The following is a 17,388-nucleotide window of genomic DNA, read 5'->3' as shown; positions in this document are numbered from 1 at the left end:
ATAGAGCGTTTGAAACTTTTAAAATAATAAAAACACCTAGTGTTGTAATGTTCTACTAAGATATAGTACACTATTAAAAGAAATACAGTGTTGCAGTGTTCTGCTAAGATATAAAAAGATATTAAAAGAAAAATAGTGTTGCAGTGTTCTACTGAGATGTAGTACACTATTAAAAGAAATACAGTGTTGCAGTGTTCTACTGAGATATAGTACACTATTAATCCATCATCACCACAAGAAAACATTTAACTGTAATACGACTTAATAATACAAACACGCATTAGAAAAATAGTGTTTTCATTTATATACTTACTTTTTAATGTTTTTATTTATCTTGTTTTCTTTTTCTTTATCATTCTAATAGCCAATGTCTTTCTGACACTAACAGATGATCTTTATTCTTTACCCTGTCTAGTTTCAAAGTATTCCTGATCACTACTTGTTGGAAAGAAGTGACGTCCCCTTCAGGTCAAGACGAAGTGCTGATCACCACACCAAGAGATTGTCGGAGGATAGCAGGGTAGGTTCAGGGTAGGTTTATGGTAAGTTATTCAAATCTAGATATTTTTTTTAAATATTTGTTTTAGCTTGTGGCTACAGTGTTTTTATATGTAGCTAACCAACTACTTTGGCTACGTATTAGTTGGAAACAAAATTAAGTCTATTTAAGATGTTAATTGAAAACACTTTTTAAAAAAAAAACATTATGAGCTCAAAACAACAATAACAACAATTCATCTTAAAAATCACCTAAAACTAAACAAAAATGTTCAAGAATATAACCTAGATGAGGAGGGAGATTTTAACCTGTCTAGAAGTTTTTCCTCAATTGATGACAAATTGTATTATCATTAGGGTATATCTTAGTTATGTAATGGTAAATCATATCGACTACTAAAACTTGAATATTTTTATGGTTAATAGCTTCTTGAAAATAAACAAAGCGTTATCTATATGTTCGCTTTCTTGCTTCGACAGTGTGGGGCTTATTCAAAGAAATTATCGAGTCTGGCTGAAAATAGTTTTAAGGAGTTGATGAATGAAGTCAACATTTCAATTGCAAAGCTTTACTGCCCAAAGTGAATGTGGGAGAGATTCATACAATCCAATTGTGACAGTTATTCAAAGCCGGGCATACAAATTAGATAAATACGTCCGACGCTTCGATTTCTTTTCAAGGTCCGTCTAGCGCCGGAAATATCGAGTTCCGAAAGAAGGATCAGTTGTGCCCAATAAGCCGTCCTGAAAACGGCAATATCCGGTGCTTGGCGCATGCGCCCTGCGTGCTAAGAGAACCAAAACGCTCGTCTGTTGAGAGGTTATGTCAAAGCAGAGGAGTATCATTTGACCAAGTCTCACTTTGCTAGGCTACGCTCTTTTTTTTTTTTTTTCCTTTTCGTAAGTGGAATTTGAATGTTGAAATACTGGGATAGGATTTAGTGATACCAATGACAAACAATAAAAATAATAATAACATTAATACTTTTCAAATGTATATTGAAAGAAAAAAAAAAACTAAGCGAGTAGTTGAGACTGGTGTAGATTAGTGCTTAATATAATATCAAAACTAAAGACTTTTATAGTTTAGTACTAAACAACCTAATATGAAGTTTGCGGGCTGTTGTCTGCTGGGGATGTATTAGAATAAAGTTCTCTATTTAACGTCTGCACCTGTCTTTAATAGTACAAGCACCTGATCATAGACAAAAGATTACTGTGCAATATGAAAGTGTATGAAATTACTCGTTTACGTCTGGATCTATATAAGTATATAATAAATGCATAGTTTTAAACTTACCGTTTTTCAAAAAGATTTTAGACTGAAAGTAAGTTCTAAGAATGTAGATTGAAACTTGTATATTACTATTATTATACGGATGTTGTTTTTTTTTTAATCTTTAAGAATTCACTTTTTTAGTCTCTAAACTTTTTGTTTTCTCTATAGGTCACATTTGCTGAACAGCAAAAAGATATCACTAGGGTTAAAAGGGATCTTTCTGACCGAGACATCGCCAGACGATTGGTCGTCTCTGGTCACACAACACAAGATCCTGACTTGCCTAGCCAGTGGTATCTAAACCCGGAGGACACGGTAAGATGAAATATTAAATGATCAGAAATGGGAATTTTTAAGATATATTAATATTATTAAGTCCATGCAGATTGAAACGTGAACAGGTGAGAGGGGGTTTGGAACCTCTGTAACCCTTTCTATGTGTTTCAGGTGTCTGATAGAAGAGATGGTACCAGAGCGGACCTTAAGGTCAAAGAATGCTGGCGAATGAACATCACTGGGAAAGGTGTAGTGGTCACTATACTAGACGACGGTCAGTTGGGGCTTTTTTTTATCTGATTATAAGTTTCTGATTGTAGTGAAATGTAATACATACCTAGCAAGAAATATAATACATACCTAGCAAGAAATGTAATACATACCTAGCAAGAAATGTAATACATACCTAGCAAGAAATGTAATACATACCTAGCAAGAAATGTAATACATACCTAGCAAGAAATGTAATACATACCTAGCAAGAAATGTAATACATACCTAGCAAGAAATGTAATACATACCTAGCAAGAAATGTAATACATACCTAGCAAGAAATGTAATACATACCTAGCAAGAAATGTAATACATACCTAGCAAGAAATGTAATACATACCTAGCAAGAAATGTAATACATACCTAGCAAGAAATGTAATACATACCTAGCAAGAAATGTAATACATACCTAGCAAGAAATGTAATACATACTAGCAAGAAATGTAATACATACCTAGCAAGAAATGTAATACATACCTAGCAAGAAATGTAATACATACCTAGCAAGAAATGTAATACATACCTAGCAAGAAATGTAATACATACCTAGCAAGAAATGTAATACATACCTAGCAAGAAATGTAATACATACCTAGCAAGAAATGAAATACATACTAGCAAGAAATGTAATACATACCTAGCAAGAAATGTAAGACATACCTAGCAAGAAATGTAATACATACCTAGTAAGAAATGTAATACATACCTAGCAAGAAATGTAATACATACCTAGCAAGAAATGAAATACATACCTAGCAAGAAATGTAATACATACCTAGCAAGAAATGTAATACATACCTAGCAAGAAATGTAATACATACCTAGCAAGAAATGTAATACATACCTAGCAAGAAATGTAATACATACCTAGCAAGAAATGAAATACATACCTAGCAAGAAATGAAATACATACCTAGCAAGAAATGTAATACATACCTAGCAAGAAATGTAATACATACCTAGCAAGAAATGTAATACATACCTAGCAAGAAATGTAATACATACCTAGCAAGAAATGTAATACATACCTAGCAAGAAATGTAATACATACCTAGCAAGAAATGTAATACATACCTAGCAAGAAATGTAATACATACCTAGCAAGAAATGTAATACATACCTAGCAAGAAATGTAATACATACCTAGCAAGAAATGTAATACATACCTAGCAAGAAATGTAATACATACTAGCAAGAAATGTAATACATACCTAGCAAGAAATGTAATACATACTAGCAAGAAATGTAATACATACCTAGCAAGAAATGTAATACATACCTAGCAAGAAATGTAATACATACCTAGCAAGAAATGTAATACATACCTAGCAAGAAATGTAATACATACCTAGCAAGAAATGTAATACATACCTAGCAAGAAATGTAATACATACCTAGCAAGAAATGTAATACATACCTAGCAAGAAATGTAATACATACCTAGCAAGAAATGTAATACATACCTAGCAAGAAATGTAATACATACCTAGCAAGAAATGTAATACATACCTAGCAAGAAATGTAATACATACCTAGCAAGAAATGTAATACATACCTAGCAAGAAATGTAATACATACCTAGCAAGAAATGTAATACATACCTAGCAAGAAATGTAATACATACCTAGCAAGAAATGTAATACATACCTAGCAAGAAATGTAATACATACCTAGCAAGAAATGTAATACATACCTAGCAAGAAATGTAATACATACCTAGCAAGAAATGTAATACATACCTAGCAAGAAATGTAATACATACCTAGCAAGAAATGTTTTATTGAATTTCCTGAGGAGAAAGGAACATGGCATTGTATAGGTGTTAATTTATTTCGGATCAAGTGTTCCTTATTCAATGGGGAGTGGTGACCAAGTGGGGTCTCGAATCGGATGCTATATTTTTGGACGCTCCTGAGTCTACTAAATCCTGAAACAGAGGAAGCCAACTACATAGAGCTAGGTCTCATTAGGAGCTTTCAAACCACTTCAAATTCTTTGACCTCTTTCTACTTTGACCTCTTTGAATGTCTCCTTCAAGTCACTTATCTTTAATTAAAGTCCAATAACTCATTATCATTTAATTGAGCAAACAACACGTTTCATAACTGCAAATAACAATTTCAACACGACCCAATGGTATGTTTGAAGGTTCAAATAAATATATGAATAAAAGGATTAATAATACTAATAATAGAAGTCTAGTGTTAGCCGGCTGTTACTATAGTTAGAATTTTGTTTATTAAGATGTATTTCGTAGCCAAAATAATAAGACACATTACTATGATACTGATAGCAGATATTCAGAGCATATTATAGATCTCGATAGATTGCATACAGAGTTTAATAAACTCGTGCAATTTTAATCGAAGTAAGTATGTTGAAAGATGGTTCTCTTTTTAACATAGTTTCCAATTGTACATTGAATATAAGAGTTACGGTTCTGGAGAATGTGTTTCTATTCAATTTATTTCTGTTCAATGTACTTCTGTTCCTTGTAGCCTATTTCTGTTCAATGTACTTCTGTTCCATGTAGCCTATTTCTGTTCAATGTATTTCTGTTCAATATATTTCTGTTCAATGTATTTCTGTTCAATGAATATTTTGACTATACAGGTTTAGAACGGGAGCATCCAGATTTAAAAGACAACTATGTAAGTGAATTTAAATTTTATAAAGAAAAATTATCTCCACGTTTTCAATTCTTTCTTTTCAATTATATTTCCTCTTTTTCTATTTTCTGTGTCTCTCTATTTTCTCTATCTATATATATTCTCCATGTCTTCTGTTTATTTCGCTCTCTCTCTCTCTTCTTCTTCATCTCTCTCTTTGTTTCTCTTTCTCTCTCTCTCACACTATTTCTCCCCTTTCTCTTTGTTTCTTTTTCTCTCTGTCTCTCGCTATTTCTTCCTCCTCTCATTCTCTCTTTCTCTGAATCTTAGTTTTATTTCCTCTCCCTCGCTTTGTTTCTCTCTCTCTCTCTCTTTGTCTCTCACTCTCCCCCCCTCTCTGTATCTCAGTTCTATTTCATTAAGTCCTCTTCTCAGCTATTTATTTCTGTATTTGCCAGGATCCCGACGCCTCCTATGACTTCAATGATAATGACGCGGACCCCACCCCAAGATACGACATCACCAACGAAAACAAGTATGTTTAAGAATGTTGCTATGTTCATTTGATGATGGTCTTGAACCCGCCCCTCATATCATTTAGTAGTTGTCCTGCCTCCCGCTACAGATGTTGCCATAAGGTAGAGTCTGCATATGGCGTGTCAGTGAAACAACGGCATGTATCACCTGCGTGTCGTGAAGTAACGTGTCACATCTGTTTGGCGTAAATCAAGGGCGAAGACAATATGCGAGTCCAATTAATGTATGGGCTTCATTATATAATAGTTTCTCTTTTGACTGTATGACGATTTCGATGGAAGTCTATGAGGCCTTGATTATTTCAGAGGTCATATATGATGACCCAATGTCTGAATCATAGGTTCTCAAACTTTTTTGACAGTCAAAACTTGTAACGGACCCCTAAGTAAAAAAAAAAAAGCTAAATAAATGTATAGTCTATAAATGAGTTCATCAAAGAATAGTACGTACCGGTAATAGACTTATAAAGCAGCAATGAGGGGCGAGTTATTAAAATTATCCGATCGGATAAACTGGCTTTTGGTGAAGAAGTTATTTTAATTGTATACAATTTTCTTATTTCTGCGGACTCCTTACGGTCGTCTCGCGGACCTCTTGGGATCGCGCAACACAGTTTGAGAACCACTTGTCTGCCTGGGATCCTTGCTTTAGATGAAAAAATATTGGTATTCCTCTTTATGAATTAAAATTATTTTATCCTCAAAAAGAAATCATGAAAAGATTGAACAAACTAATTTCATTGTAATATTAGATTCACAAAAGTAGACTAACCCTATTGACTGATCTCTCTTGGTAACTTCCCTTGTATTAGTAGCCAACCTGCGATATTTGCGGATGGGAGTGTCTCTCTGAAATAGGGCTCCATAGCCACGTGAAAAACTGTTCGAGATGAACCAAAGTCGCTCTACGACTGAAGGAGGCCAACTGTTAGTGTCCTCTCTAAAATTAGCTTCTCCAGTAGAAGTGAAAGAACCAGAATCTTCTGTTAAAAAGATCTCTCCTTATTTTAAACTCCCTATTGGCTTTTGTTAATTCTATCGGGAAATGAATTTTGTTTCTCTTAATGTAAATATGTTGCTAATTATTTATACAATTAAAACAACATCGACACAGATTATTGCGCGACAGACGGCCTAGCTATGCAACATTATGTTACAGCTAAATAAATTGCAAGTTTTGAATAACAGTAAATAAAAAAAAAGCAATTGTCCTTGTGATCGGTGTCCTGACACCGTGTCCACAATGTGCTTGTACTACAAACACATTGTGGACACGGTGGCCTTGTAGCTAGGAAACTAATGACGGGTGACGACTGATGTCACATTAGTATATGGAGTGACCCAAACGAATCCTCCTTTCCTATTCTGATTTAGTCTCAATCGATTAGTCTCCTTTGATTTACATGTTACCATGCCAACTCTAATGGGTACCTGACTTTATTTGGGGAAAGTAAAGACGGTTTGGTCGTTGTGCTGGCCACATGACACCCTGCTTGTTAACCTTTGGCCAAAGAAACAGATGACCTTAACATCATCTGCCCTATAGATCGCAAGGTCTGAAAGTGGAAGTTATAGAAAACATCAAGAAAAATAAATGGAATTTTCTCAGTTGGAAGAATGGCTTTAGCTGTAGCTGGATATAGTCTCGGCATACCGTCTTTAAGAACAAAAGCTTGCATTTATTTCATTTGTCATTGCGTCTTTTTTTGGTTTACAAAGTTTTTTTTCTCCTGTTGAAAGTAAAACTATAACCCTAATTTAATCACTGACACAACAACGACCGTAGATCTAGTATTAAATTATCAGTTGCCGAATAAAGTGCAGTTCTTTTCCATATCAACTTCCCTCCTTTTTTTTCCCAGACACGGCACCAGATGTGGTGGCGAAGTATCTATGATAGCAAACAATAATAATTGTGGAGTTGGCATTGCTTTCGACAGCCGTATTGGCGGTAAGTTTCGTTTTGAGTGTAAATCTTCTGCTGTGTCTTTCTACGACTTGCAGCCTTTTATTTTTTACGAAGTCGGCATTAAGAACTAGATCATGACATCATCATCCAAAAGTGGGGAAAGAAAAAAAAATTAGAGAGCCTAACAGTAAATTAAACTGGATTAAACCAGTTGCCACGGTCTTGACACAAGTGTCTCACCCTTAGTTATCAACTAGCATGTCCATTTCTGGAAGCGCTTGGCTTCTGAACCAGGGGGTTCCGGGTTCGAATCCTGGGATTTTTAATTTTGGGATCTTTGGGCGCCTCTCAGCTCTAATAGGTACCTGCCATTAGTTGGGGAAAAGTATAGGTGGCTGGTCGTTGTGCTGGTCACATGATACGCTCGTTAACTGTGGGTCACAGAAACAGATGACCTCCTGTAGACCGCATGATCTAAAAGGGGAATTTTACAATATGTCCATTTCTAGTGTGACGCTGACCCAATTTTTGTCTTGATATTTTATTCAGGTGAAGAGCTGCATGCTTGCTCACCCCCCCCCCCCTTTTTACTTAATATGTCTTTCAAACTAAGCCAGGCTAAGTTCATTGGTGAAATTGTGACGCGGTGCTGTTGCTACTTGGCAAATTCAAACCACTCGACTTAACTGTCATTTTTTATGTATGAGTTTCTTTAGAGCACCCTAACATGTCTAGGTGCTTTATATTAAGCCTCCTTACTGAAGACTAACCACAATATTTTTTTCGTTAAAAACTTTTGGTTTTACTCTTTGATCATAGCCACCATTTTGGAACACTACAACAGAAAGGCTCTCGCAGAAAATAGTAAAAGAGGGAAATGTCGGCATAAATTTACCAAGCTTAGCTGTATATCAAAAATATCCATCACCATGTTGTTGTTTTAAAGACTAAGCACTACTCCTAGTTGTCATCTCTCTACAGGGGTTCGAATGTTGGACGGTCGAGTGACTGACACGCTGGAAGGCGAGGCCGTTTCTTTTAACAGAACTCACATAGATATCTACTCTGCAAGTTGGGGCCCAAATGATGACGGTAAAACACTGGAAGGTCCTGGAAATCTGGCAGCCAAAGCTCTTGAGCTGGGTATTAAAGAGGTAGATGTAACACATGTATGCTGGGAGTACATTTTTTTTCACCATCAGGGCAGGGCCTACATATGAACCTACACCCACCATCAGAAACACGCTAACAACTCCGTCTTTTGTTATTTTAGTAGTTCATTCATGTCAACTTTAACATAGTTTACCTTCAATGTCATGTAACAATCTCACAGATATATGCCTACTCTAGAATCACATAGACGAAGACTCCCTCAACATTTTTAATTCATCTTGTTAAAACAGTTTCTAGGATCCTGCATAGATAATGACATGACATCACATCAATTAGTAATTTAATTTTTATTTTTGACAATTTTCTGCCTAAAAAAATCACCTTCGCGACCCCTGTCAGTACCTACAGTTTGAGAAGCACTGCTGTCTTGTTTACCGGTAGCTGACGTAATCAGCCATACACATTATTATTTTCTGATCGTTACTTAACGGAAGTAGCTTATCCCCCAATTCCCGTTGACTAATCGAAATATCTGCCTATTTACAAATATATATTTTTTTGCACATTCAGGGGCGTCAAGGAAAAGGAGTTCTTTATGCTTGGGCTTCAGGAAATGGAGGCACTGTGGGAGACAACTGCAACGCTGATGGCTATACTTCCAGCATCTACACCATTAGTGTTAGCAGTGCCACACAGGTGAATGCAACGACGTCCCTTTGGTTTAAACCTTTCACTTATGCAAGGGCGGACTGGGTGTCAAAACCGGCCCTGGCATTTCTATACAATCTAGCCCACAAATTGTATGCCACATGATGGGCGTCCAATCCTACCTGACCTCAAAATCATAGTGTACATTTTAATAATGTATCGAAAGTAGTTGGTATATGAATAATTTATCAGATGGTTTTGAAACTATCTAATAAGCGCTATTACTAAATGAATAAAGTACAACACTTGGAATTGGAATTCTCTTATTGTGAAACATTCTTGCTACGATATACATTAGCATTTACATTGAGACATCTGAAGATCCTCCATCAACGAACATAATGATTATGATTCACTTTCACTCCTCCTCCCCCCCCCCTATTTTCTCAGGCATATGGACTTCAATTTACAGTACAAATCTCCCATTATTTAACTTCTCATCTGACAAGGCCATTGGGACAAGGTGTTAAGCGCTTCCGAACCAGAGGTCCTGGGTTCGAATCTCGGTGAAGACTAGCATTTTGAATTTTGGGATTTATAAGGCTCCCCTGGGTCCACTCAACTCTAATGGGGTACCTGACTTAAGTTGAGGAAAGTAAAGGCTGTTGGTCGTTGTGTTGGACACATGACACCCTGCTCGTTAACCATTGGCAAAGAAACAGATGACCTTAACATCATCGGCCCTATAAAACGCAAAGGTCTAATAGAGAACTTTACTTTATTTACATATACTGCTTTCTCAATAACTTGGAAACCTAGCTTGACTGCATCTTAAAGCTGGCTACAAACATACACAACAGAATATGCCCCCCCCTCCACCTATTTTTTTAAAATATCCTTACGTTCAGTCAAACAAACGGTGTCAAGATAATCTCATATTTTAGCAAAGTCTCTTTGTATTTCGACTTAAGTCAATAACTTTATCGTCATGGTATTCTGATGACGTTGAGCCTGTACATTCGTAAATGCTGTCATCATAACGTTGGTGAATGTCTAGTCAAGTCTAGTGCTTGCGAGAAAACATAAATAATTTTACTACATTTTTGGCACAGGATTCTTCTTTTTTTTTTTTTCTTTTGCATTTTGAATCCTATCATCACATTTCAACACTATTCAAGATAATAATTGTGATTTATGAAGGACTTTGTAGCGGGGCTAGGTCCAGATCATGCGACAACTCCACCAAACCAATAAGAATTTGTATGTGACTGGACATTTCATCTCTAGGACTTAGGAATACTGCATTCCTCATTAAACTTCGAACTCGAAGACAAGCCTTATCATTATTATTATTATTATTAATATTGATTCATTCAAATATATTCACACTAACGTCAAAGCACTGTATACGGATGAAGGATATTTACGACAATGCTTTAGATTGGTATTAGAATTTTAAAAAGTGTAAAAGATATTTTTTTTTAATCACGACGCTCAGTGTTGCTTTTAAAGAGAATAATATAAATCTTGAAACAATTTACTTGCCCTTTCGTTGGCCCTACCGGCCTAATGGAGTAACGGCCCACCGGGAATTTACCCGAACGCCCATATAGCCAGTCCGCCCCTGCATTTAAACATATTACCTTTCTCTTCAGTTTTTACATTCCTACAATAACCTTCATGCGTTACAAAATATACAAGGGATCACTTTTTGTAGTTCGAAATTGGACAGTTTATGTGTATCTCTAAGGGAAAAAAATCACTAATTGGCAACACAGTGAAAACCCTATAGTTTAACTTTTATAATTGTTCGAACTATTTAATCATTTTAAAATTAAATTTGGATCAAGTCTTTTTATCAATGAAAATATTTTTGGTACATTACGTCATACGGTTTCAGTGGGAATTACCGTACTCGACTCAAATGTTTCTTTGTATTCAATAATTAAGGAATTGAATTAATAAATAGTTATGTATGAATACTTTGCGCACCGTTCCATGTGCAAGTGTAAGCTCCAAGAATTTTGGAAATATACAAATAAAAAATACAAGACTAAATTTAGATTCTAGATTAATGACTGGGAAAGGAAAGACTCCGTGCAATCATGAAGGATCACCAAAAAAAAAAAATAATAAAAAAATGAACAGAATGAAAAATCATAGACTATTATCAATATAATAATGGGAATTAATTTTTTTTTAAATATTTAGTGTCATTTTTTGAAATGGATCAGTATTCTCATTTTTTACTTAACAAAAAAATTAAATAATAAGACAAACAAAAATATCAAACGATGTTTCTACCTGTTAGTCAATACAAGATGTAGCCTAGCTCTGTTTTTCTTTCTATTTTTAGTTTGGTAACAGCCCGTGGTATGCTGAGAAATGTGCCTCGACCATCACCTCGGCTTACAGCAGCGGAGCCACAAATGAAGGCAAAATTGTACATACACTTTTTAGTTCTTGACAACAATGCAATTTAGTTAACTCAGCGCCGGATTTATAGTATAAGGATAAGGCCCCTACACTTTTTTCAAAAGCTTTAATACGAGCCACTTAATTTAAAAAATACCAATATCTATAGCATGCCGTATAGCCTAATTGTAAATTAAATTGTTAATATTCCTTCGTTTAATGAATATAAGATTATTTAATATACATATTTTAGTAACAAAAATGTAGATTTTTTGGGTTTAAGCAATGTACTGAATCAAGAGAATATTATGAGCACATTATAAGCAAACATTTTTTTAGCCATGACAGTGTTTTCTACTGTAAGATTTAAAGTCTTAGTAAAAATGGGGAAAAAAATTAAGAAAAAAAAAAAAAAAAGAAAAGCAAAGTTGCTGACCAGTCAAAATAATAATATGATTTTTTTTTCTCGATTGTGGGGTGCCCGTTCTTGTGGCCCTGTGTTAACCTATGACAATTACTTTGTGCAAGGAAGCTCAATAACACGTTGAAATTACATGGGCCGTTTGATAACTTACTCTTATTATGATATAAAGTCTGCTAAAAGTCAGAACATTTATTTAATGATGCTTAAAATAGACCACATTTCTTTACACTTGTTTATTCAAAAATCGACAAATGATCATTTTTTGTAGCAGATTTGAAGAAATTCAATTCTGACATTCCCATCGTCTTAAATTACTACTTTATAGTCTTAATTGTTCATAGTTATGTTGATAAACATATTTCTATTTGACTGCAATTAATTATGCTAATTAGGTCAGTTCCGATCTTCACGGCAAATGTACTCATCAGCATACCGGAACATCTGCAGCTGCCCCACTGGCTGCTGGGATATTGGCACTTCTGTTAGAGAGAAAGTGAGTTTAACTTTATTATTTCATGAATAAGTTCGTTTGAAACCCCCCCCCCCCTTTTTTTTTTTTTGCCGTTCTTCTATTAGTATATCTTTGAACCAGGAATTGATTTTTTTTATTAAAACGATTAATTTGTAAAAATGTAGCACAGCATGTCTCAAACTGTTGCGCCTGTGGAACTAAATCGACGAAGTGCTGACAGGGTGAATATCTAATATCTTACTTAAGAACCGACAAATTTCTCAAGGTGCATTATTTTTCTGTTGACGTCTTTGATGTGAACAAATCTGGGTCGCTATAAGATCTGGTCTTGCTGAACATGAAAGTAGACGACCTGGTCCATTAGAAACGTAGACACCATGTTCTTCTGTCTTGAAATCTCTCACATTTCGGTATCGGCCCACCCAACCTTGTCCTTATTTAACTTTAAACTTAATATGCGATCTTCTTACTATGACTGAGAAATAGTGTGTCATAAACTTTTTAAACGCCAAGAGGCTAAATTTCTGAAGTTAAGAATGGGAAAGGAAAGGGGGTTAATGGAGCAACGAACGCAGATTTGTTGGTTAAGGAAACCGTTTTAGAAACACTAATTTAGAACATTTATTTTTATGTGTTTTTTTTCTCCATAAATCTTTACTACATATAATATGCTTTGTGTATAATAGGATAGAATTACATAATTCATAACTGGGTCCAAGCAGTTTTGTTTAAAAGCCTTTTTTTTTTTCAATGCTAACCAGCCCAGACTTAACGTGGAGAGATGTCCAACATATTATTGTCCATACATCAAAAGTAGAGCCACTAGGCTTAGAGAAAGGATGGTAAGTAGGCATAGATATATATATGAGTACATCATTGACCAGGTAGGAAGTGTGGGCTGCACCGGGTCACACTCCTAAGCAATTCAAGCCTAAGTGCATATAAACACTGTCAATAAAATGCTCAATTCTGTCTTAATTCACACAAAAGTTAAAGCTTGAGTGCCTGTGATCACATTCAATGCCCGCAGTCCGGACAGTAAAAGAGGCCCAGCTTCTCAACTGTCTGAACATAGCCAGCGAGAACATGCATTTCATTGTTTGTCAGTAGCAGTAAGCTATGTCACTTGTGTAGATCATGCAGACCTACAACTATTAAATAACAAAAGCTGCTGATTTTTAAAATTTGTATATGCACGTACAATTTGCATGCTTATTTTTTTTAAAGGAAAGTGAAGTTTACTTTACATTTTTTTCACAATGACCTAAACTTTCTATGAGTAAGGAATTTAAAACAAAAAATCACTTTCCTCATTTTAGATTCCACTTCATTTATCATTCTACTTGATGTAGTTGTATGAAAAAGGAGCAGTATGCATATTTCATTATAGAAACAAAAGGATTTGCCTTCAGAGGACCAAAAAAGATGTTGCACCTATTTCGACCACTTTACGAGATTTGCTGAAATATAATCTTCAGTAGCACTTTATTTAGTTTTAGAGAAGACAACAAAAATGTAAAGCCAACGTGGGTTTTTAATTTCTAGTTTTTAAAAGAATGTGCTGGTGTATTTATTTTTCAAGAATTGAATTGAAAAGATATAAAATAATGTAACCATGATAAAGTTTCTATGTTCTCATTAATGATTTTGATAAAACTTCTCTAATATTATGTTTCAGGTATGTGAATGGTGTTGGCTACTGTGTCAACATCAGATTTGGATTTGGCCTGATGGATGCCAAAGCTATGATTGATCTTGCAGACCCCAAAACATGGCAAAGTGTTGGTGAGCAGAAGAAATGCATAGTGGAAGCAGAGTATAGTAGTGGATTTCCAAAGTATGTGCTGTTTTATATTGCATGGTGAATCTCATAGCTAGCTGTGGGTTTAAATGCTGTGTAACTGTAAGCCATTTAAAATAAAGAATTGTGCAGAAAGCTAATTATTAAATGAAATAATCTGACTTCTACTTGTATGTACATCATGAAATACAATGTAAAGCAAACAGTATCTTCTCAACATCTAAGTATGCATTAATTATTAAGCTGCGATAAGCACATTCATTTAGATATGTGACTGCAATATATATATTTGTCTTTTTAAAGAGAAATATAATCTTGTGTAAATTATAGGAAATCTAATTTTATAATTGCATATTTTCTACTTAATGTTAGTGAGTCAAAACCAATAGTTGAATTGCTTGTTAGTTCAAATTGGCTTCTAATATATTTTGTTTCAAAGACAGTGGTTTTAAAAGTATAATTGTTTAAAGTTTTATATAGCTGGATTTTTATTGACCAATACATTTAAAGCACATTTACCTAAACATCTGTGTAAAGAACTGCAGACAAAATAATTAATATCTTGTCATAATTGTATTTTAAGGCCCCTATCTCCTGGTCATTTTATAGAAGTAACCTTCACAACCAATGGATGTGCAGGGGAAAGCAATGAAATTAACTACTTGGAACATATTCAAGTTGTTATAGACTTAGATTATGATAACAGAGGAAAAATTTATGCTGAAGTTGTATCTCCCATGGGTAAGTGCACTAGTCCCATTGTCAAGTCTGTGGTTTCTGCATTCATTACCAACCTGTATGCTTAAGAAATGTTTCCCTCCATACTTTTTCTTTGTAGCTTATGATTATGCTATAGGCCTATTCATCTATTTCAAAGATCTTGCATTAGATTGGGGGCATGCCTAACAAACGGCAGCATGAATAACAGTATAAATTGTATACATCAGAATTATGAAATTACCTAGCCTCCCCCCCCATCCATCATTATGATTAATTATTTCTACTGTGCCAAATATGCCATGTGCTGAATGGCTGTCTGGCTATGGGGTATACATTCTGAACTTCATCTCATTGGTCCTGGATTTCAACCAATAAAGCTGCCATCCCCTACCATGTAAGGTTTAGGCTAGGATGAAGGAACTTCTTAAATATAAAACAAATCATGAAGTGCTTCATTTCATAATTTGACATATTATTTCTTAAGCAGAACTAGCCTATTCATAACCATACTATTCTGCATACTATTCTGATTTTATTTAGAAATGAAAATGAAATAGTTCCATCAGATCATAACTTTAGTAATAATCTCAACAAAAAAAAAAAAAAAAAAAAACATTAAAAATATTTTTAGAACATTTTAATAGCTTTGCTTTTTTTTTTTATCAGGAACAATAACTCCACTTTTCCTGGAACGTAAAAATGACAAGTCTAATAAAGGTTTTAAAAAATGGCCCTTAATGAGTGTTCATAACTGGGGTGAGAATCCAAAAGGCATATGGAAATTTAGAGTTTCAGATAGGGTAAGAAATAAATTATCATAGAATTAATTAACATTACATGACCAGAGAGAGAGAGAGACTTTGAAAGACAGAATGGACAATCACATTTAGATCAAAAAGAGTAAGAAGGCTGGAAACCATCAGTCTGCAAAATACATAGATGTCATGTATAACAGAGATTATTACTCAAACTGAGACTGTTTGAATTGTTAGAAACGTTTCAAACATTTTTTAAAATTAACTCTGCATTGTGGCTGCTGTTTGTGTGGTAAGTCTCTGGACTATCCTCTCTGATGTTCCTGGTTCAAACACTGCCTTCTGCCATTACTGATGTCCTGTGAGGTCTTTGGGTTAGGTTGAAATGATCTTCAACTCTGAAGGAATGTTCAAAGCATGTAAAAATGAGCAAAAACACTATAATTTTATCATAATCATTGAGAGATTAAACAATATACAGAATTTCTGAATTTATTGGTTAAGTTAACAGTGAAATTTGACAAACATAATAACATAGAAGGTATATTTAAATTTAAAAAACACAAATGACTTCACTAGGAAAAATGATCAGTTTTAGATATTTAAGATAATGTCCAAACTCTTTTCTCTTAGGTAGCGAAATCCCAGCATGCCTATTATATTTTAAAAATCATTTTGTTTTCACAAAGAAGGCAGGGGCTACAAGATAGAATAAATGTAAATTCTGCAACACTCCTCCTCCCCTTGTGGCTCTTTTTGCTTAAAATATTTAATTTCTTTGAACACTTTTTGGAAGTCATTAGGGACTCTTCAGTCTCTCTTCTGTCTGGCAACTTTTGAAAAATATGCTTGAATCACAATTCTATTTGTACATTCTTATATTATTATATTCTTTTTCTTCTCCTTCTTCTTCTTATTATTATACATTCTATTCACAGAGCCAAACAGGAAATGAGAAAGGCCAGTTGAAAAATGCAACTTTGGTTTTATATGGAACAAAAGAACAGCCTGCCCATCAACAGTACATCTCAAAGTGCAATAATCTCAACAAGTTTGTTGTAAGTGCTCTCTTCAGTCTGTATTAAAATTGCAACTAGATTGTAGCAATTTTAAGTGCCGAAAACTAATCATTGCCAATATATGAACCAAAATGACAAAATGATTTAAATGAATCATTTTAATTGTAGAGATGACTGTAAATAGGAATATTTAAACTACCAATTTCACAGTCTACAATAATATGTGAGGAAAAAAATATTTACATTTCAAATAAAAAAGTATAACAATAGTGAATTAATTAAAAGCCGGTAAAGGCTATAAGCCCTCCACTACCTATAAAATGCTTCCTGATGGCATGAGTCTCAAAAAGCCTCTGACAACCAGTCCAACTCCTGGCCTTCACAAGCAGCTCAGATATTGAATCTGGTGGAACTGTTCTCACTAACAGGAGAAGGGGCAAAAGTGAGTGACTTGGTGCAGGAGGGTCTTGTTAGCCTTGACTGGCTTCCCACCTAGGAAAAGGAAAACTCTGAATTCAAACCTTTGCTGCCTTATAGCTATACCCAATTGTGGGAAAAGCTTCGGAGTCAACCCTGAGGAAAAATCAGGAGCCGCCAACCCTTAGGCTGTTAGCAGCACACAGTGTAACACCCTGGCAGAG

At 34.7% G+C, this 17,388-nt stretch overlaps 1 protein-coding gene across 6 annotated transcripts in view; it reads left to right on the top strand.

Moving 5' to 3' along the window:
• LOC106078663 (neuroendocrine convertase 1-like) overlaps positions 1 to 17,388 on the top strand; it is a 60,658-nt gene that overhangs the window by 36,476 nt on the left and 6,794 nt on the right. For all 6 annotated transcript variants that reach the window (XM_056015439.1, XM_056015422.1, XM_056015414.1 and 3 more), the window contains exons 3-17: positions 416 to 520; positions 1,946 to 2,092; positions 2,225 to 2,327; positions 4,940 to 4,977; positions 5,394 to 5,470; positions 7,334 to 7,422; positions 8,362 to 8,534; positions 9,064 to 9,189; positions 11,498 to 11,584; positions 12,373 to 12,473; positions 13,214 to 13,294; positions 14,131 to 14,289; positions 14,837 to 14,994; positions 15,640 to 15,773; positions 16,667 to 16,786. In XM_056015439.1, the coding sequence (XP_055871414.1) occupies positions 416 to 520; positions 1,946 to 2,092; positions 2,225 to 2,327; positions 4,940 to 4,977; positions 5,394 to 5,470; positions 7,334 to 7,422; positions 8,362 to 8,534; positions 9,064 to 9,189; positions 11,498 to 11,584; positions 12,373 to 12,473; positions 13,214 to 13,294; positions 14,131 to 14,289; positions 14,837 to 14,994; positions 15,640 to 15,773; positions 16,667 to 16,786 (1,698 nt within the window). The remainder of the gene's footprint in view (positions 1 to 415; positions 521 to 1,945; positions 2,093 to 2,224; positions 2,328 to 4,939; positions 4,978 to 5,393; positions 5,471 to 7,333; positions 7,423 to 8,361; positions 8,535 to 9,063; positions 9,190 to 11,497; positions 11,585 to 12,372; positions 12,474 to 13,213; positions 13,295 to 14,130; positions 14,290 to 14,836; positions 14,995 to 15,639; positions 15,774 to 16,666; positions 16,787 to 17,388) is intronic.

This window comes from Biomphalaria glabrata, chromosome 1 (assembly GCF_947242115.1).
Source record: "Biomphalaria glabrata chromosome 1, xgBioGlab47.1, whole genome shotgun sequence".
NCBI classification, from domain to species: domain Eukaryota; kingdom Metazoa; phylum Mollusca; class Gastropoda; family Planorbidae; genus Biomphalaria; species Biomphalaria glabrata.
The sequence above is the reverse complement of the archived record's forward strand: the minus strand, read 5'-3'. Positions and strand labels throughout refer to the sequence as shown.